The sequence below is a fragment of the Lichenostomus cassidix genome, chromosome 1Aa (genome assembly GCF_008360975.1).
Source record: "Lichenostomus cassidix isolate B80296 chromosome 1Aa, HeHo_3.0, whole genome shotgun sequence".
Taxonomy (NCBI): domain Eukaryota; kingdom Metazoa; phylum Chordata; class Aves; order Passeriformes; family Meliphagidae; genus Lichenostomus; species Lichenostomus cassidix.
This window is the reverse complement of record NC_139480.1, coordinates 54,989,746-55,010,889: the sequence shown is the minus strand read 5'-3', so window position 1 is coordinate 55,010,889 and position 21,144 is coordinate 54,989,746. Positions and strand designations below refer to the sequence as shown.

The following is a 21,144-nucleotide window of genomic DNA, read 5'->3' as shown; positions in this document are numbered from 1 at the left end:
TTCTTGTGTATTATTTTGTGTGGCAAACGAGATGTCAGAGCTTTCTCCTCTGTTGAGCAATTCCATCTTCCGTCCTGCCTCACAGCTTAGGGTTTGTGTGTTGGTGGTCACCTCTGATTCCTGAAGCCATCCTTCAACAGCTGCTGCTCCCCAGCGTCTCCTGTGCTGAGCTCAAGGACCACGGCAGAGTCAGGAGGAGGGTGTTGGTGAAGGATGCACCTGCCATGAGGAAGTGAGGAAGCCACAGCCCACTGTGAAGGGGGTGGGTGAAGGTTCAAAAAAAAAAGAAAATGAGGAGTGAGGTTCAAGTTACTGCAGGACTTTTTGAGGAGGCAGGTTACAGCTGCCACATCACTGGCAATCTGTATTCTGAGCGGGGAGGGATGGCTAACTGTGCAGCCCCTGCTGCTGGGGCTTTGCTGCTCTGCTGTTGTGTCTGACAGGTGCAAGTAAATCTTATCTCTCCACTAGTGAAACAGGCACAGAAGTCTCAAGAAGGCATCAGGCTGTACTGTTTTATTTGTGTTTATGGACCTTCACCTAGGAAGTACTCAAGATCATACAAGATACTTGCAAGGACATGCAGAATCTTCTGTTTCAAGAAGTGGTCTTAAGACTAGCAACAGATTTTTGTAAAGTTAAGAAAATTAATCTTCCTGGGGCTTTTGGGGTAATTCCAGGTATTCCTGAATAGTGAGGAGCAGAGGTCACCCGAGGGCCCTCCTGCCCCACACCTTGGTGGCTGAGCCCCAGGAGAGGCAACTCATGCCTGCAGCGCTCCCTGGAAGGCTTTGTGAAAGCTGCAAGACAGAAATGACACTTCCCCTCCAGCCCTCTGTTTGAGTAGAATCACAGAATAAGCTGAGTTGGAGGGGACCCACAGGGATCATTGAGTGAAAGCCCTGGCCCTGCACAGAAACCCCACCAATCCCACCCTGTGCATCCCTGAGAGCATTGTCCAAATGCTCATTGAACTTTCTCAGGCTTGTGCTGGGACCATTCTCTGGGAAGCCTGTTTGGTGCCTAACCATCCTCTGGGGGAACAACCTTTTCCTGAAATCCACCCTAACCCTCCCCTGGCACAGCTCCAGCCATTCCCTTGAGTAATTCAGCCCTGAGTTCATTTGAGCAGGCAGTCATGATTTCAGTATTAGAAAGCTCTGCTCTTGGCCACGTAGGTGAATTCTCTGTGTGAGTGCCACGTGGAGTGTGAATAGTATGGAATTTTAAAAGGAGTGCACTCAGGGAGGTCACCGGTGATCCTGATATGCCCTGCTTGAGCTAAGGGTAAATGGGATATTTCATGAAGTGTGCAGAAGTGAGCAGAACCAATTGCATTAGCTCATGGTGTTTCCTATACAATTCAGAGTATCAGTTCCTATTTCTGCTCTTGGCAAATGTGCTGAACTGGAAAAAGCAAAGGGATAAAAGCAGAAGGAAGAGTGCAGGGCAGTTTTCTCTATGGTCTCTGGAAGGAAAGACCGACCCCACACACTTTGCTTTGATAATTTGCACAGTCCATAGTTCTGGGAGGGTTTTTTCTAATTTGTTCTTGATGAAAGCTTTGCAAGCTTTAATTGCCCTTTATACTAAAAAGGAAGAAAATGCCTATCTGTAGCTGCTCTGAAATACAGTAACTGGGAACTGATTTATGTAAACTTTCAGCAGCTTTTTATTTATTTTTTTTAAATTATACTTGAGGGTGCCTTAATGCCACATGTATTTGCTGGGGATTACACCCACTGGTTATTTCTAAATTGCCTTAGCTCTAGATCCAAGATTAGTATGTTTAATTTTGGTGTACCAAATGTTATTTAAAAGTCTACCTTCACAACTGTGCTCTGATACTAGTTTGGGATTTTAATTTTTTTTTTCTCATTATTTAATGTTTCCACTGGCTTTTAAAGGAAAAGCTAAAAAACAAACAAAAAATCTTGGCCTTCTGGGAAGAAAAAAGCAAGGGTGAAACCTATTGGCAGATAGGAATCGAATCATAGATTTGACCTTCTCCATGAAGCAGCAGCAAAAAAAGGGAACTTCTCTAATGTTAATCTGTGAAAATATCCTGGACTCAGTATCAAGAACCATATTTAACAAAGCTTTTAACCCAGCATTTTACCTGAGCTGTGTAGAAATGCCCTAGACGTGTCTTATATCACCTGGAGGGGTTGCAGCCCTGTGGAGACTCGGATGGATGTTCTGTGCCTCGCTGAGCCATGTTCTGCACACCACGTTCAAACATCAGGGCTGGGATGGTTCAGGATGGGTCTGGCAGCGTGTGACAGCTGCTCTGTGCCTGTTGGGATTGCTGCTGGTGTGTGACACACGGTCCTGCACAGCAAGTGCCACACGAAAGAGACTTTAAAAAAACAAACAAGTTTATTCCTTGCTCCGTGTGCACAGTAAAAGCACTCAGCAGGTCTGTCCTGGGCCCCGTGGGAAGCGCAGCCTGGGTTTGCTGAGGGAGGACCTGGCTCTTGTCTCTGGCTGCTGTGACACCTCTTTGCTCCTAAGTCATCTCTGTGTTGTCCCCGCAAAATCCTAAAGCGCCTCTTCCTGACAGGGCCAGGAACCTCCCTTGCTCAGAGCTTATTAATGTTTGCTTTGCTTTTTCGGCAGACACAAAGGGCCGCTGAAGTAAAAAAGGAGTGAATTTTAAGCAAACACAGCTGCATGTTTGCATTGGCGTAGCAGTCATTTCTGTGCCTGTGGTCATTCCCCTCGCTCTGTTTCCCTTTTTTGAAATTGCTAGATGGGGCCTCAGGGGTGCATCACCATCAGCTGTTGTGTAGCTTCAGGTTAGACTTCACCAGACAGGATAGGAAGAAATGGAGCTTTTGCTCTGGCTTTAGAGGTGCTTGCAGTGCCCCAGAGTGCCCTGTGTTCTTTTCCCTGGTTCTTTCCCTGCTGTTGCTGAAACAGCTGTTGGAACCTGCTGTGCCTATTTACTGCCTGAGATACTTCTGTATTTCCCTCCTGTTAAGCTGTGGAGAGTCTTTAAAAGAAACCAAACCGGAACATTGCTTTTTCCTTGCTGTTTGTGGGGGAAAAGTGCTGAGAGAGCAGTAGTGCTCTTAACTGCCCTCCTTCACGGCTGTGCTTCTGTCGAGCTGTTTTGTGGAAACCAAACCCTCAGGAAAGCTTCATTTTTATTTTGTATGCAAGGTTTTCTGCCTCGGATACCTGAGGTAATCCCCCTTTTGCTGGCAACTTCTCCTTAGGCTGGTTTGGTTGCAACACAAAGCCTTGCTTTCTGGGAAAAAGAAAGGTCTTCACAAGTGTGTGGCAGTGCTGGGCTGTTCCTGTCTTCCTGTTCAACTGGTAGAGAGCCTTTGGTACATGCTAAAGGGATAAGCTCTTGACAGGTTTGAGCAAATAATAAAATGTGGGATGGGTGGCCCTCAATAAATTGTTGGCAAATCCTCTGCATTCAAGTCGGTAAATGATGACATGGCACTTAGGATTGTTCATCTTCCTTCTTAAAAGAATTTCCAAAGAATTGGCCAGGTGGCTTTTGGTAATTATCTTACCACAAAGGGATGGGAAATAAATACATGAGTCATTCAGGAAATCAGTAACCCTCACCACCTAATTTCTTTTATAACCAGTATTGTTTGCACTAGGTAGTGAAGAACAGCTCACCAGTTGGTAATCCAACATCCAAATCCAGGTTTCACTCTTACAGGAAGAAAAAAAAGCTTGGGACTTCTCTGTATTTCACCATTACGAGTCTGTATGAGGCAGAGCTGGCAGGGTTTGGGGAGCCAAGGGCTGCAGGGCTCACCTGTATGGAAAGGGGCTGTGATTCCAGCTGGTGCCAACCAGCTCCAAACCAGACAAACCCAGCTCACCATGGGCTGCCGAGCAGGTGATGTGTTATCACCTGCAGGTAGTGTAGGAACACTCCGGAGTGGCCAGGCTGAGAGACTGAAGATGTTTGGAAAAGTCATAGAACAGTAAGGCTTTTGCTCGATAGAGGGGGAAAGAAAATGAGAGAGAAAAAATTTTCTCAGCAGAGAGAGTTTTCTTCTTGTTTTCAGCTGAAGAGTGATTAATCAGAAATGGAAAATTCTATTATCAAGTTGACCCATAGCTCTCTTTAGGAGGCATAATATAGTTCTCTGTTACATTATACACATTTCTGGTTTGTCCAACAGAACTTCTGTTTTTACTGTTGGATCATATTGATTTTATTTCTTATAAATTATGCAAACTTTCTCCGAAAGATAAAGAGAGATTAAAGCAGAGGAGACTAAAATGTTTTGCATCTTTCAGACAGTTCTTTTTTTTCTTCAAAGAATCTATTCCCTGTGACCTATTTCTGGGTTTTTTGCCTTTTTAAGAGCCCGGCACTTCTGAGAAAGGCATTGCCACATTGATGGCAGTACCCTGCAATTAAACAGTGTACTTACACACCTTATTTCATGCCATGTCTCCTGTGTCCTTGAGCTCATGAAGGTTAGGTGGTATGGGTGCTGTACCTCAAGGAGAGAAAGCAGGGCTGGGAGCTGGAGATGCACAACTGGCCAGTGCAGCAGAAAAGTATGGAAGGATCAGGAAGGTAATCCTGAACCTGGTCTCCTGGGAAGTGACTGAAGGATGATTATTTTCTCTGTACTGCCTGAGAGTTCTTGTGTGCCAGGAGTTCTTGTGTTGGGGCATCCAGGACACATAGTAAAGAGTAATGCTGTGTAGGGCTCTCTTTTTTCCTCTTGTTATTCTCCTTCTTGTTTTATCTCCCTCCTTCCAAAATGTGTAGTCTGGGAAGGATGTAGTGCAAAGTAGGTTCCTGGGGGAAAGTGCAGGTACCTATCTTAATCTGATATATGTTGGGAGCTGAGCTCTACCTGGGGTTGGTGCATCTTCAGCAGGAGAGAAGAGGGGAAGAAAATGCTCTTTTTGGATATGCTATTGATGAGCATCAGCCCTTTAGTCCTTCACAGGTTCTTCAGGTCCATCTCTCTCAAGTGATTGTGACCGTTCCCTTGTTCACTTGGCTGGTGGTCTCTGGTTTTTAATTTGTAACCATTCCTGGCAATCAGATGAATGGGCAGAGTCCAGAAGAGAGAACTACAGGAGGCAGGCACTCAGCTGCAGCCTGCCATTACAGCCCAAGCTGAGATCTTGGCATTTAAATTTGGGTATAATGATGAAGCCAAACAGCATCCTGTAATATGCTGGTAGAGGTATGAGAAGTATAAAGCACTCTTCAAAATGGCATCAGTATCTAGGGGGGAAATGAGGTAGGCACATGAGGTCTGGCAAGTTAAATATGGCAACACCATAAGACTATAGAAAGCATTGTTTGAAAAAAATTTCCAAAAGACAGTAAAACTTCCAATATTGTTAATCCTTTTTTTCCAGTTGCAGAAGGAGCATGAAACCTGCTAAAGAGGCAGCAGGTCAGTAGGGAATGAGATTGGAAGGGAGTTCAGAGATATCCTGCTTTGAAACAACCCAAAATTAATTTCTGCATCTGGCTACAGGTAAGAGGAACTTGGCATTGCTGGGCCCTGCTGTTTGAGAACAGAGAAGGACTGGTGGGAGATCTGGTGGTTGGAGTCTGTCTTGGGCATAGTGGTCTTGAAATAAGAGTTTTCAATTCTTGGAGAAGTATCAAATGGAGCCACAAAACTTCTGCCTTGGACTTCCAGACTTTGGCCTGTTCAGGGCACTGGTTGAGACAGTCCCTTGGGAAGAGTCCTGGGGACAAGGGGTGCAGGACGGCTGGGCATTCTTCAAGGAGAACATCTTAAAGTGCAGGAACAGGCCATCCCAATGTGCCATAAGACAAGCCAGCAGGGAAGAAGACTGGCCTGGATGAACAGGGAGCTTTTGATTGAACTCAAGGGGGAAAAAAAGAAGATGACTTACCAGCTTTGGAAGAAGGAGCAAGTGGCTCAGCAGGATTACAAGGGTGTCATTAGTTTATGCAGGGAGAAAGCTAAAAAGGCCAAAGGCCTGGCTAGAATTTAATCTGGTCACTGCCACAAGAGAGAACATAAAATGCTTTTCCTAATACGTTAATAACAGAGCCAAGGAGACTCTCCATCCTTTATTGGATGTGAAGGGAAACTGCCACCAAGGATGAGGAAAAGGCTGAGGTACTTGATGCCTTCTTTGCTTCAGTCTTTAACTGAAAGAGCAGTCATTATCAGGGTGTGAAGCCACCTGAGATGTAAGATAGGCACAGGATAACCTCCTGTAATCCAGGAGGAAACAGCAGTGGCCTGCTGCTCCATTTAAAAGTGCACAAGTCTATGGGGCAGGGTGGGATCCACCCAAGGGTACTGAGAGAGCTGGTGGGTGAGCTCTCTCCATCATTTCCTGGCAGCCCTGGTGAGCTGGGGAAGTCCCAGAGGCCTGGGGGTTAGCCAGCGTGACACCCATCTACAAGAAGGCTGAAAGGAGGATCTGGAGAGCCATAGGCCTGTGAGGCTGACCTCGATACCAGGGAAGGCTGTGGAGCCAACCATACTGAGTGTGACCAACCAGGGGTTGCCAGGCCCAGCCAGCAAATGTTCATGAAAGGCAGGTCCTGCTTGACAAACCTGATCCTACACATTTCCTACTGTCCAAGTGTAAAAGCATTACTGACCATTTTCCACTCATCTTGGGCTGCTGCTTATTGTACTTTGGGAGACTAAATTGCAACTTAATGTTGTTGCCATGTCCAGCTATCTGATTTTCTGTTTGGGGCCATTACTTAGGTACATCACTGATATTCTCTGTTGCAAATAACGGAGTCTGTAGATATTTTTTTCTGGACAGCTTCAGTGGTATGCTATTACATCTATGGCTGCTTTGTGTACAGTGACTTGAGAATCAGCAGCCATCAAAACTGCCATATCATTCCCTCCCAGTCTGTTTATTTTTTGGTAGAAGCTTGCTAATCTCATCATCTGACTCTTTGCCGTGGCTTGCTTTTAATGCTTCTTATCCCACAGAGTGTCTATCCAGCATTTCTTTACAGCTATGCAAGTGGGTGTTTTCACTGCTCTTTCTTTTATTTCAGGAGAAAACTTAGTTGTAAACCCACTGTAAGTGAATTGGATATTGCAGGGTTCATTCTGGGAAGGTGAAGTTGTGATTAATACAGAAGATGCATTTAAGAGATAGGTGCCTTAAATGCCCTCTGCCTTCAGCTGCAGTATTTTATTGGTCTAATGTACTACATTTACAATATTTGCATTCATCTTACCTCAAACACTTGCACGTGCTTGGTCTGCCGTCCTCTCTGGGTTCAGGAGCTCTAAAGCTGTTGGTAAAATGCTAAAAACTAATTTCCCTTAATACTAGGGGAACATGCTGGTGGATTCACCCTTGTTGGGCACCACTCTGTTTTTCTATGCCTAGCAGACTGATTAGTCACCTACTGAATGCTGGTGTTGTCAAATCTCACCTCTTCTACTCTTATTAGTAATGTAAATCTGGGGAGAGTGGAGATACTCAGCTGTTTTCTGGTGGGTCCCCAAAGTATTTCTATCAGGCTGCTTGTGATGGGTAATATTTATTGTTCCAGACCCTTAGCAGCTGCCTGGGTATGCAGCAGTACTTGCTGGACGTTTTCCTCCTCTCTGTTTTTGTTACCAATTTTGTAGCAAATTTACACACCCCCTCAGGTGTTCTGCAGTTTCTATGTCCACACATTTACTTGAAAGGACATCACTAAACTCGAGTGTTTGGTTCATTCACCTAAAGAAGACAGGGGCTGTCTTTCTCAGAAAGGCTGATCAGAGCTGTGTTGCTGTGTTTGTGCTGGATGTACATTCAAACATAGCTTTTGAGTAGCTTAATTCCATAAAGTAGTTGAAATCTTGCTATAAAATGACAACAACAACAAGGAGTAATAAAACAAAGGAAGAAGTGAGGCTATACCACAGTGTACTTTCATTTAGCCCATGAAGACTGGATGTTCATGACAAATTCTGGCTGATTTCAGCTGTACCAGATCCTCCAGCCAGCCCCAGGCTCGATGCTTCCAGCACTGGGTCCCTTGCTGCAAGAGCTGCAACTCCCTGCTCTGCTTCCCCAGCAGTGTTTTCCTTAAACCCAGAACGATATTTTTAGTGCCCAGAACTCCAGGAATGACAGTTGACTTGGCCACGAGAGGGCACAGCTATTGCTTGAAAATGTTGGAATCAACCAAAGCATCTTGCCCAGCTGAAGGTGCAAAATCATCTTTAACCAGTCTCTCTGCATGTTCTGAGGGGAAATAAAGACTTATATTGCAAATCTGTGTTTTTAGTTAATAGTATATTGTGTATGTATGGATACACATACATTTGCTAATAGCTAGATCATCCCTTTGCACCTTTAGTCTTTCCTGTAATTCTCTGCTTATTTGCAGGTCGCTCCAGCTTCATAGGCTAAATCTCCTAGTTATAAGCTGTATCAATTAAATCATAGAAGGGAAACAATAGAGAAGTCCTTATTCACATCCTTAGTTTACATTCTGTTTTTGAAACAACACTTGCACTTCCGCAATATGGACAATCATAGTTTTCCTGTAATTATCAGATCACCCCAGGCTAAAACACTTGTTTTCACTTGGTATAGTAAGATTTAGGCTTGGAGGTTTTGAGACCTTCTACAGAACTCATAATCTGAGAATTACACAGTTCTAATGTAATTATGTAAAAACAATTCTAATTGCTTTCAGTGCAAACTGAGAATGTAACGTTTCATTCTCTGACATTACTAAATGCATGCCCTTAAAGAATGTGTACAGTTCATTTCTTGCCATTTGTTATCACTATTTGAACTATCGTGAAGAATATGTGATGTTTTATAACAATATTACTCAATAATGCACATTTTTTCCTATTAGGAATGGTTTGCCAGGTTTCAGGGACTTCTGAGTATCTGCTGTTACAACTTGGAAAGTAGAGGATTGCAGGAATGCAGGATACTTTTTTGGCCTCATGTAAGTTGACTTAATGCACAATTCATGTTTTACTATCACTCAATTATCATCTACTTTGGGCTGTTTCCCTTTTTTGTTCTCTGTGGTTTTGCTACCAAGGAAATACCAGTGAAGCAAAGTTAGTCATGTGGAGCAGGAAGTCACTTTGCTCGGGGCACTAAAAGACGTGGTGGAAGTCCTTGCATGGTGGAGTTACAAGATCATCTGTGGCAGCAGCCCTGTGTCTCTTTCCTTTGTTTCATCCCTTTTGTGCTTGGAACAACGGATCCTTGATGATATTTCACTATCAGCTTTTACCTTGTGCAGTGAGGTGTCCCTGCACATTTTGCAATTTTTGTTTGGACATGTGTTTTGTTTGCAAATTCAAGCACTGCACTGGTTCACTTGGCTTTTAAATTCAGCAAGCAAGACCATGAAAATGATAGGCAGCATTTTGCTGGAAAGCATCTGGGCAGAAAGGGGCCTGGTGGTCCCCTGGACAGCAAGTTGATCAGAAGCCAGCTGTGTGTCCTGGTGCTAGAGATGGCTCACAGCCTGTGCAGCGTGGCCTGCAAGGTCATGGGGAGCGATCAGGGTCAAGTGTAGCAACAGTGGGGCTTCAATTTCCTCCTTTTGTTAAAAATTGCTTTTTAACTAACTGGTTTGTTCGCAGTGCATGTGTGTGACCTTTGTATCAGCGACTCATTAGAGATGAATGATGTCACATCCTCCCCTTTTTTTCCCCATGTGTTCCGGCTTCGTCTCTCACCTTGCCTTTTCTGAACAAGGAAGTTCCAGACCATAGACTTGGAGGCACCCTCACAGACTCTAATTTCTTAAAAATCTTGTACAGCTGAGTGTGAATTCTGTGGTTACTTGGAAGCAGGGACAGGTGAGTTTCCTGCCTCCTCTGCAGCACTGGCTCTGTCACGCCAAGCCTGCGCCTCTTTGTCTTCTGCAGCTTAAAAAATTATTTACAGGGTTCAGCCAGGTGTGGTGTGGAGGATGGGAATGTAAAGGGTCTGTAAAGGGCAGGGTGAGTTGTTTTTTCCTGGCTGTGACACTGGCAGCACACACTGGCACTTCTGTGCAGGAGGAGAAAAGCTTCTGGGGATCCTGAGCTGATGATTTGTGTATCTGCCACCTCTGTTCTGTCCCCCAGCCCCAGTGCCTTGCATTTGGATATCTACAGTGCATCTGAAAAGCGATTTTCTGGGCACATGAGAGGTTCCATGTGTGACCCACCACAGTGATAAAGGGAAAATGACAAACAGGATTGTGCCAGCTGGGTTCTGTGTCCTGTTCCCTGCCTGTTTAGTTTCCTACTCCCAGAGGTTTTTGCATATGTGTTTCATGTTCAGAATGTCCAGAAGTTCTAGATGGTGACAGATGAGGTGTTCCTAGAGTTTGTTGTGCACTGCTGTGAAGACAAAACACGCCTTGAAGGAAGGCTCATACCCTGCTGCCTCATCTGTCAGGTTTTTCTTTCCTTCCCCTCAGGCTGTCTTGTGATAGCAGGCTCTGCCCGGAGAGAGAATGCTCAGGATGCCCAGCTGCCTCCAAAAGCTGCCCAGGGTGGTGCTGAGCCACAAGCCTAGGACTCTGTTCCTCCTCATCCTAATGTTTGTCTCCTTTGTTTACATCAAGTTTTACTGGAGCATCTGGGGTGACCCAAAGAGCAGAGGCCACCCCGACAACTTGTCCACTGCAATCAGCTGTCCTCCCTCGGTGCCTTCTTCCCAAAACATTGCTGCTGGGCCCTCTCCTTCCCCAGGAAATGTGTTTTTTGTGGAGACCTCGGAGCAAACCAGCCCCAGTTACCTGTTCTCATGCTCTGTGGAGTCAGCAGCCAGGACACACCCCGGCTCAAGAGTGGTGGTGCTCATGAAAGGCTTGGCCAAAGGAAATGCCTCCTTACCCAAGCACTGGGCTTTCTCCTTGCTCAGCTGCTTCCCCAATGTGCAAATCCAGCCCCTGGACTTGACAGAGCTCTTTTCTGGAACACCTCTGAGAAGGTGGTACTTGTGGCCTCTGCGGCGCTGGGAGCCTTATTTTTTACCCGTCCTGTCTGATGCCTGCAGGATTGTCCTCATGTGGAAATTTGGTGGCATCTACCTGGATACAGACTTCATTGTACTTAAGAACTTACAGAACCTCACCAATGCCCTCGGGATCCAAGATGAGAAAGAGTTGAATGGGGCATTTTTGTCTTTTAAGCCCAAGCACAAGTTCATAGAGCTTTGCATGCAGGACTTTGTGCAGAACTACAATGGCTGGGTCTGGGGCCACCAGGGCCCAGAGCTCCTGACTCGTGTCTTCAAGAAGTGGTGCTCCCTCAGGACAATCAAGAGCATGAGCTGCAAAGGTGTGAGTGCTCTTGCCCCAGAAGCTGTTTACCCTATTCCCTGGCAGGACTGGAAGAAGCTGTTTGAGGCAGTCAGTGCCTTGGAGCTTCAGCAGCTCCTTAAGAACACCTATGCAGTGCACATATGGAACAAACTGAGCCACAGCACCAAGTTAGAGATCCCCTCACAGGCTCTGCTGGCTCAGCTCTATTCCCAGTTCTGCCCTGCCACCTATGCAAAGATGAAAGAGGACTCTGAAGAGTGGGCAAGGCGTGCAGTGTGACCTGTGGGCCCTTGGCTGCAGGGATGTTCCCCAGACTGAAGGAAGCCCAGTGCCTTTGACGTTGCCCACAGTTGGTTCCTAGAGCCCGGAGCAGCAGTTCTGTGTGACAGCAGTTCTGTGATTTTGTACAGTTCCTGATATCTGCCTCAGGTCCATTTTGTTTCACATTTACAGCAGAGCTGAGTTCAGCCTCTCTTGCTGTCCTTCAGGAGTCCTGTTGCTGCAGGGAAGGTTGAACTCATTCAGCAGTGTATCTCGGTTGGTTCTCCCCTGGTGTTGTCCAATTGCTGCTCCTGTGGATCCCAGCCTGAGAAGCCCCTTGGGATGTTTCAACAGCTGTAGGAACCCTTGGCTTGTTCTCTGTGGCATTTCTGAGTTAGTAAATCACTGCCAGGCAATGCCAAAGGTCACAGATTGCTGGAGCTTGGGACAGAACTTCCTGGCTGGCAAAGATCCTTACGGCTGCTGAAATACATGTGGAGTATATGAAGATTGCTTTAAGAAGCAGAAAACTGCATTTGAAATCACTGCGTGTCTCTGTGTGAAGTTCTTACTTTCTAGAGTGAGAAGAGTTCAAATGATGCTTCCTACACTTTCCCGTTCCACAGCAAAGTCATGACTGTTCTGGTACTCCTCAGGAAATCAAAACCACAAAAGCAGTTCTACTAAGGGCAGTTTTGGATTGTTTGTGAGGAAGAAACTTTTCCCTGTCAAGGTGGTGAGGCCCTGGCACAGGTTGCCCAGAGAAGCCAAGGGTGCCTGACCCCTGCAAGTGTTCAAGGCCAGGCTGCATGAGGCTCTGAGCAACCTGGTCTGGTGGAAGCTGTCCCTGTCCATGGCAGGGGGTTCAAACAAGGTGGTCTTTAAAGTCTCTTCCACACCGAACCATTCAGTTGATTTCACCTTGTCCTGTCCCTTCTCACCTGTGAGCAAACCCTGACCCCACCTGGCTGCAGCCTCCTGTAAGGGAGTTGAGGAGAGCCAGAAGGTTCCCCCTGAGCCTCCTTGTCTCCAGTCTAAACACCCCCAGCTCCCTCAGCTCCCTTTCACCAGACTTGTGCTCCAGACTCTTCCCCAGCTCTGTTCCATGCTCTGGACACTCTCCAGACCCTCAGTGTCCATCTTGCAGTGATGGGCCCAGAACTGGACACAGGACCCAAGGTGTGGCCTCACTGGTGCCCATGACAGAGGGACAGTCACTGCCCTGGTCCTGCTGGCCACACCGCTGCTGACCCAGGCCAGGTGCCACTGGCTGTCTTACCCACCTGGGCACACACTGTTGACCAGCAGCCCCAGGCCCTTTCCTGCCAGGCTCTTCCCAGCCTCTCTTCCCCAGCCTGGAGATGCAGGAGTTTGTTGTGACCCAAGGGCAGGACCTGGCACTTGGCCCTGTTGAAGCTCAAACTTACAAAACAGGAGTGGCCCCAATAGTGGGCCCTGGGGCACAGCAGAGTGTCCTGCTGCCAGCTGGATTCACTCCACCACCACTCTCTGGGTCCAGCCAGCCAGGCAGTTTGTTCCCCAGCAAACGTGGAAGTGTTTAAGCCATGGGCTGCCAGGACAATGCTCTCCAGGAGATGCTGTGGGAGACAGTGGTCAAAGGCTTTACTGAAGGCCCAGGTACACAACATCCACAGCCTTTCCCCATCCATCAAGTGTTCACAGGAGGAGACTGGGTCAGTCAAGCGAGACCTGCTTGAGCCCATGCTGGCTGGGCCTGATGCCCCAGTGGTGCAGCACACATTGAGTGATCACATTCCAGGTAATCTCTTCCATTCCCTTCCCTGGCACCAAGGTCAGGCTGACGGCCCTGAGGTTCCCCCAGTTGTCCTTCCAAGCCTTCTCATAGATGGGTGTCATGTTGGCCAACCTCCAGTCCATGTGGAGGAGCTCTCCAGGTACCCAGGACTGCTGAGAAGCCATGGAGAGTTTCACCAGCTCCCTCTGTAGCTTTAGAGGGAAGGATGGCATCTCCCTAGACTTGTGCATGTCTGGGTATCACAGCAGTTCACTAATGATTTCCTCCTGCAGAAAGGAGCCCTCATTCTGCTCCCTGTTCCTGACTTCCCATTCAGGGGGCTGGATATCCTGAGGATAACAGGGGTTTCGATTAAAGGGTGAGGTAAAGAAGGCATTGAGTGCCTCAGCTTTTTCCTCATCGCTGGAGGCAATGTTCCCACCCCAGCATGCAATAAAGGATTGAAATTCTCCTTGGCTCTCTTCTTGTTATTAATGCATTTGGAAAAGCATTTCTTCTTAACTTTCTTGCCAGTGGCCAGATTGACTTCTAGCTGGACTTTTCCCATTTCTCTCTGAGCCCATGACATGCTTGTAGTCTTCCTGAGTTGCCTGTCCCTTCTTCCACAGCTGCTAAACTCTCTGTTCTTCCCTGAGTCCCAGTGGAAGCTTGCTGTTCATCCAGGCCAGCCTTCCCTGGACCAGCTTATGGCACATTGGGATGGGCTGCTCCTCCGCCTGTAAGACCTCCTTCCTGAGGAATGTCCAGCTTTCCGGGACCCCTTGATTCTCTCAACCAGTGTTCTGAACAGACCAAAGCCTATCTCCTCCTCCACGAGCCCGAGGTCGGGGTTTTGCTGAGCTGCTTCCTTCCTCCCTCCCTTCACCAAGAACTGAAATCAAATCATGTGACAGTTGCTATGCCTGAGACAGCCTCTGACAGCCCCACCAGTGCTCCTCTCTGCAAACAGCAGATCCCCTGGGGCACCTCCCCTGCTGGGCTCACCTGCCAGCTGGGCCAGGAAATTTTCTTTCACATGCTCCAGGAACCTCCTAGACTCTCTCCTGTCTGCTGGCTTGGATTCCAGCCAACACCTGGTAAGTTGAAGATGTCACTGAAGATGGAGGCAGTGGATTATGTGGGGTCATTCATCCACCCCTAACGCAAATCCTAGCCCGCCACTGAGCACTGGGAAGACACAGATGGAGTGCCGATTCTGGGATCCCTGGATGAGCCGGATGTGTCTGTGCTGGACCAAGACCAGCAAAGGTCCAGGAAGGTGAGAAAGAGACTGGAGCACACAGGAAATGAGAGGCTGGGAGAGCTCTGCTGACTTTTCTTGGGCTAGAGCAGGCTGAGGGATCTGCTCAGGGTGTATAAACACTTGACTGAAGGTGGGTGGTAAAAGACACAAGCGAGACTCTCCCGTGTTCAATGCAGATGGGATGAGACACAATGGGCACAAGTGGAACTGTGGGATGGTAGAATGAAAGGAACGGTGGTGAAACACTGGAGCAGGTAGCCCAGAGCAGTTGTGGAGTCTCTGAGCTGGGACAAGGGTTGTCGTGAGTCCATGCATGGTGCTGCAGTGCATGGAAGGATTTGGGGAGAGGAGAGGGGTCTGGGACACTGCAGAGCAATATTTGTTTCAGGCAGCTGAGCAAAACGTAAATTTAGTGGCAGTAGTGATAAAGGTGGGATTTTATGAATGTCCCAGGATGTCCTGTGCAAGGGAAGGTCAGCCAGCTGTGATCCCTGGGGCAAGGGGAAACTCATAGAATGAGGAGCACCTGACTTTGGCAAAGTCCTTCAGTGAGGATATGGCATATGAGGGAGAATTGCCAAAGGAATTAGTAAATTCTTTGGTAAAAAGAGTGTGTTTCCAAAGGAGCGTTCCATACTTGGTTCTTGTGGAGGGAGCGGGCAGCTCTGTGGAAGGCTCAGCTCAGTTATTGTGGCAGCCCCAGGAGCAGTGTGAGCACTGGGAATTCTTAGCAAAGGAGGAGGAAACAAAAGCAACCATTTCCCTGCCGCACTATGAAGCTTAAAGTGTAGTGACAATGGAGTTTAAATGTCCCTCTTTTTAAAAAGTTATTATAATCAGAATTTTTTTGCAGTTATATGTGCACTCTTTTTATGAGCTACTCCCTAGATAAATGCCTGATGTCACATCCTGCTTCGTTTATTGTGTTTTGCCACCTCGCCAGACCTCCTCTCTCGTCACTTCTATTCAGAAGGAAAAACTGTCAGGTCAGAGAGTTGTAGGCACTCTCACAGATAGCAGCCTCTTAAAACTCATCTCCAGCTGAGCAGTGAATTTGGTGGTGTTTTGGAAGCGGACAGGTGAGTAGTGTTTGCAATTTCTGTGTAATGGCGCTCATGATTTCAGAGGAAGAGAGAACCAGGCTTCCTGTATTTGTTTTGTAAAAGAAACAGACTGGCTAATGCAGTGTCCAAAGCATTGCCTTATCTTCTCCTAAAGCAGGAATGTATTTCTAATTTTATAGAAATTGGATGGTGGAGAAATTCGCCTTCTGCTAAAAATAACGCCAATAACTTTGAACCTTGCTCGTGGTTAGAGTGGCACTTTCCTGCCTCCTCTCCAGCACAGGAACTTCCCCCCAAGCCTGTACCTCTTTCTCTTCTACAGCTTGCAGGGCAAAAAACAGTCACAGGGTTCAAGCAGCTGTGGTGTGGAGGGTGGGAATGTAAAGGGTCTGTAAAAGGCAGGGTGGGTTGGTTTTTCCTGCCTGTGACGCTGGCAGCACACGCTGGCATTTCTGTGTGGAGGAGAAAAGCTTCTGGGGATCCCGAGCTGATGGTTTGTGTATCTGCTGCCTCTGCTCTGTCCCCCAGCCCCAGTGCCTGGTGCAGAGTGGTGGCTCCATGCTCTGACATTTGGATGCCTCCCAGTGCGGCTGACAGGTCATTTTTGGCTCCAGGGGAAGTTCTGAATGGGGCCCAGGCACAGAGATCTAGGGACAATGACAAATGGGGCTGTGCCAGCTCAGTTCTCTGTCCTGTTCCCTGCCTCTTTGGTTACACTTGTTGGATTATAGCTTTTGTTTCCTGAACCTTTCTGTCCTGGGGTGTGGGGCTTTGGACTTGGAGCCCAGGGAGGCGGGAGAAATCATGGAATCCTCTAGGATGGAAGAGACCTTTGAGATCCCTTTGAGATCCCAAAGTTCCCTGTACAATTTCCACCACTAAAGCAAGTCCCCAGGTGCCATTGCTGCATGGCTGTTCAGTACCTCCAGGGGCGGTTGCTCCACTGCTTTCCTGGGCAGCCTGTGCTGATGCCTGATAACTCTTCCAGGGAGTGAATTTCTGAGGAATGTCGGCTCAAACCTCCCCTGGCACAATTTGAGGCCATTTCCTCTGGTCCTAAATGCCACAACCTTCCTCCCTGCTTCTTCATGTGCTCTTGCCTGTTGCCTTTTGGGGCCCAGTGTGGGGCACAGGAGGTGCTGCTTCTGCTGCCCTTCACTCTAAGGAGAGGCAAGGGCAGAAACACTGATGCTAACACCGAGGATGGAGCTGGAATGACTTCTCTGTTTGTTGCTACCTTGTGTATAATCTCTTCCACTCCATCTGTCCCTTTTGCCAGAAGAAGAGGGGGTAGTAAGGGCAGGAGAGTAGAGGGATTGCACATCCATCACCAGGATCCACTGGGAGAGCTGAGCAGCTCAGAGCCAGCGTGGCCTTTGCAGGGCTGGGAAGCAGCCTTGAAACTCCCTTTACCTTGGCAGTTCTCATCTTCATTGTCTGCTTCTGCCTCCAGAGCTGCCTTGTATCAATTCCTTTCCATCCATCCATCCATCCATCCATCCATCCATCCATCCATCCATCCATGCTGTGGTGCCATGAGCAATGAGCCAGGCTCTCTGCATGGGCAGGCGCTTGGTGTGGAAAGGCAGCAAGTGTTAGGTCAACAATCTGGGAGACTGAGGCTTGTGTTTGGTTTGGGGGAAGGACACGTTGTGTATCAAGCAGAAAACAACTCCCCTCATGATAAACAGCTGTCACTGGGCAGCAGCTCCTCACAGTGATTATTGACAGGGCTCCAGGAATGGTCATAAGGAGCATTCCTATTTCCTCCTCCCAGGGGCTTTGCATACGTGTCTCATGTCTCATGTCTCATGCTCACAGTGACCTGAAATTCTAGAGTAATAGATTGTCGCTGTTGAGCCGCTAGCAGAGAGAGAAGACCCAGTTCTCCGTGTGGCATAAAAGAGAGCACTTTATTATTTAATTCCAACTTATATAGACTTTTCAAAGGTCACGCAGATTGGTCAGTTCGAAACCTCCCCCTAGGGAGGATGGCCAGGCCTGAACTGTCCACATCCGGAGACACTGTTTTTAATAACATCCAAACTTTATCTTTGTTTATAAAACACAGGAAGAAGAGAGAAAAGAATTCTCGTGGGAAAGGTCTGTGCTAGCCACAATAGATGAGGTGTCTAATGGTGTTGCCAGGGTTTGTTGTGCACTGCTATGAGGGTGGGAAACCCCTTGAAGTAAGGCTTACACAGTGCTACCTCATCTATCTGTTTTTTTCTCTTCTTTCCTTCAGATCATGGCGGCTGTCTCGGGAGAGCAGGCTCTGCCCGGAGAGAGAATGCTCAGGATGCCCAGCTGCCTCCTAAAGCTGCCAAGGGTGGTGCTGAGCCACAAACCCTGGGCTCTGTTCATCCTCATCCTAATGTTTGTGTCCTTTGCCTACCACAAGTTTTACTGGAACATCTGGGAGGACCCAAAGAGCAGAGGCCACCCCGACAGCTTGTCCGCTGCAATCAGCTGTCCTCCCTCGGTGCCTTCTTCCCAAAACATTGCTGCTGGGCCCTCTCCTTCCCCAGGAAATGTGTTTTTTGTGGAGACCTCCGAGAAAATAAACCCCAGTTACCTGTTCTCATGCTCTGTGGAGTCAGCAGCCAGGACACACCCCGGCTCAAGAGTGGTGGTGCTCATGAAAGGCTTGGCCAAAGGAAATGCCTCCTTACCCAAGCACTGGGCTTTCTCCTTGCTCAGCTGCTTCCCCAATGTGCAAATCCAGCCCCTGGACTTGACAGAGCTCTTTTCTGGAACACCTCTGGCACAATGGTACTTGTGGCCTCAGCGGAACCAGGAGCCTCATTTTCTACCCGTCCTGTCTGATGCCTGCAGGATTGTCCTCATGTGGAAATTTGGTGGCATCTACCTGGATACAGACTTCATTGTACTTAAGAACTTACAGAACCTCACCAATGCCCTTGGGCTCCAGAATGAGGATGTTCTGAATGGGGCATTTTTGTCTTTTAAGCCCAAGAACGAGTTCATAGAGCTTTGCATGCAGGACTTTGTGCAGAACTACAACGGCTGGGTCTGGGGCCACCAGGGCCCAGAGCTCCTGACTCGTGTCTTCAAGAAGTGGTGCTCCCTCAGGACAATCAAGAGCATGAGCTGCAAAGGTGTGAGTGCTCTTGCCCCAGAAGCTGTTTACCCTATTCCCTGGCAGGACTGGAAGAAGCTGTTTGAGGCAGTCAGTGCCTTGGAGCTTCAGCAGCTCCTTAAGAACACCTATGCAGTGCACATATGGAACAAACTGAGCCACAGCACCAAGTTAGAGATCCCCTCACAGGCTCTGCTGGCTCAGCTCTATTCCCAGTTCTGCCCTGCCACCTATGCAAAGATGAAAGAGGACTCTGAAGAGTGGGCAAGGCGTGCAGTGTGACCTGTGGGCCCTTGGCTGCAGGGATGTTCCCCAGACTGAAGGAAACCCAGTGCCTTTGACCTTGCCCACAGTTGGTTCCTAGACCCTGGAGCAGCAGTTCTGTGTGACAGCAGTTCTGTGATTTTGTACAGTTCTTGATACCTGCCTCAGGTCCATTTTGTTTCACATTTACAGCAGAGCTGAGTTCAGCCTCTCTTGCTGTCCTTCAGGAGTCCTGTTGCTGCAGGGAAGGTTGAACTCATTCAGCAGTGTATCTCGGTTGGTTCTCCCCTGGTGTTGTCCAATTGCTGCTCTTGTGGATCCCAGCCTTAGCAGCTCCTTGGGATGTTTCAGCAGCTGTAGGAACCCTTGGCTTGTTCTCTGCAGTATTTGAAAATATCACAGAATATTCTTAGTTGGAAGGGACTCACAGCAATCATCGAGTCCAACTTGGGCCCTCAACAGGACTGCCCCAAGAATCCCAGCCTGTGCCTGAGAGCAACGTCCTTGTGGCTGTTACCATTCCCTGGGGAGCCTGTTCAGTGCCTGACCACCCTCGGGGGGGAAGAACCTTTCCCTGATATCCAGCCTAACCCTGCCCTGATACATCTCCAGCTGTTTCCTGGGTCCTGTCCCTGTCACAGAGAGCAGAGATGGGAGCTATCCCTCCCCTTCCCCTCGTGAGGAAGCTGCAGAACTGCTGTGAGCTCTGATCTCAGTCTCCTCCAGCTGAACAGCCCAAGTGCCCTCAGCCCCTCCTCATGTGGCTTCACCTCCAGGCCCTTCCCCATCTCCATGCCCGTCCTTTGGATGCTAACAGCTTTAGGTCTTCCTTATATTGTGGCACCCAAAACTACACACAATACTCCAGGTGAGGCCACCCAGCGCAGAGCAGAGCAAGACAATCCCTCCCTGGCCCAGCCAGCCATGCTGGGCCTGGTGCCCCCAAGGACAGGGATGTCCCTCCTGGCTCCAGATCCAACTGGCCATTGAGCAGGGCGCCCAGGTCCCTTTCATGTTCCTGCTCTCCAGGATCGCATTCCCCAGTCTGTCTGTCTGTCCAGGCCTGTCCCACCCCAGGTGCAGAATCCAGCCTTTGTCTTCATTAAACTCCACACAGTTGGTAATTGCCCAGCCCCGTCCTTTATCCAGGTCTCTCTGCAGGGCCCCTCTGCCCCTGAGGGAGCCGACAGCTCCTCCCATCTTTGTATCATCTGCAAACTTACTTAGTATCCCTCCCAGTCCTGCTTTCAAGCCTTTTTATGGGGATTTTAAAGACAACTGGGCCTAGGATGGTACCCTGCAGAACCCCACAAGGGAAGGCTGCCAGTCTGATGTCACCCTAGTGACTGTCACCCTTTGTCAACTCATCACAGGATGTGTTTATCCAGCTGTGGGCTGAACACTGAGATAGATGGTATCCAGAACTTTACTGAAATCCAGAAAGATTACATCTACCGATTTTTCCTGATCCGCTGGGTGGGTTACCTTGGCATAGAAGGAAATCAGTTTTGATAAGCAGGACTTGCCTCTCACGAAGCTGTGCTGGCTGTGACCAATGACTGTGTTGTCCTTCAGGTGTTTTTCAGTAGCTCCCAGAAGAATCATCTGCATAACTTTACCAGGCACTGGAGAGCGACTGACAGGCCTGTAGCTTCCAGGGTCATCCTTCTTGCACTCTTTGACCTCTCCAGATTTCCAAGACTGTTCAAGAATCATCAAGAGAGGCCTTGTGATGACATCAGCCAGCTCTTTATGTATTCGCACATTAATCCCATCACACCCCATAGATTTATAGGGATCCAGCTGGAACAGCAGATCCCTCACAACTTCAGGGTTAACTGGGAGTTTATCATTCTCACAGTCACAGTCCTCCAGCTCAGGATGCTGGGACCTCCTTAGTCCACCATCAGTGTTGAAGACAGAGGCAAAGTAAAGATTTAATATCTCTGCCTTGTCCATGGCCCTGTTTGTGAGGTGACCATCCTCATCCTGGAACAGGCTGATGTCATTAATGTATTTTTAAAAGCCTCTTTTTATTGTCCCCCACATTTCTGGTGGCTTCAATTGAAATGGAGCTTTGACCCCACAAATATTCCCCCTACAATGGTGAGCAGCATCTCCATATTCATTCCACATCCCCTAACCTTGCTTCCACTGGGCATGCACCTTTTCCACCTATTC

At 48.2% G+C, this 21,144-nt stretch overlaps 2 protein-coding genes across 4 annotated transcripts; both read left to right on the top strand.

Moving 5' to 3' along the window:
• The first annotated feature begins 5,375 nt into the window (after nucleotides 1-5,375).
• Nucleotides 5,376-20,967, top strand: LOC146443929 (lactosylceramide 4-alpha-galactosyltransferase-like). Of its 3 annotated transcripts, none has more exons than XM_085049115.1 (4): nucleotides 5,376-5,486; nucleotides 14,317-14,368; nucleotides 15,479-15,614; nucleotides 17,845-20,967. In XM_085049115.1, the coding sequence occupies exon 4, from the start codon at nucleotides 17,848-17,850 to the stop codon at nucleotides 18,979-18,981; it is 1,134 nt and encodes a 377-aa protein (XP_084905241.1). In that variant the 5' UTR covers nucleotides 5,376-5,486; nucleotides 14,317-14,368; nucleotides 15,479-15,614; nucleotides 17,845-17,847; the 3' UTR covers nucleotides 18,982-20,967. The 3 variants fall into 3 exon arrangements, with proteins under 3 accessions (XP_084905241.1, XP_084905240.1, XP_084905239.1); XM_085049114.1 differs by having other exon boundaries at nucleotides 14,317-14,550; XM_085049113.1 differs by lacking the exons at nucleotides 5,376-5,486; nucleotides 14,317-14,368; nucleotides 15,479-15,614 and adding exons at nucleotides 5,502-7,424; nucleotides 8,831-8,926.
• LOC146443930 (lactosylceramide 4-alpha-galactosyltransferase-like) lies at nucleotides 8,831-13,743 on the top strand. The gene is made up of 2 exons (XM_085049116.1): nucleotides 8,831-8,926; nucleotides 10,406-13,743. Exon 2 carries the CDS (start codon nucleotides 10,442-10,444, stop codon nucleotides 11,531-11,533), a length of 1,092 nt encoding a protein of 363 aa, XP_084905242.1. The 5' UTR covers nucleotides 8,831-8,926; nucleotides 10,406-10,441; the 3' UTR covers nucleotides 11,534-13,743.
• Nucleotides 20,968-21,144: the final 177 nt, after the last annotated feature.

Excerpts from the sequence above, each read along its gene's own strand:
- LOC146443929 (XM_085049113.1), top strand. The coding sequence starts at position 7,380 with ATGCTGGTGTTGTCAAATCTCACCTCTTCTACTCTTATTAGTAAT. Across the intron at positions 7,425-8,830 it reads CTTCTACTCTTATTAGTAAT|GAATGGTTTGCCAGGTTTCA; the intron begins GTAAATCTGGGG and ends TTTTCCTATTAG. Across the intron at positions 8,927-17,844 it reads GGATACTTTTTTGGCCTCAT|ATCATGGCGGCTGTCTCGGG; the intron begins GTAAGTTGACTT and ends TCTTTCCTTCAG.
- LOC146443930 (XM_085049116.1), top strand. The coding sequence starts at position 10,442 with ATGCTCAGGATGCCCAGCTGCCTCCAAAAGCTGCCCAGGGTGGTGCTG.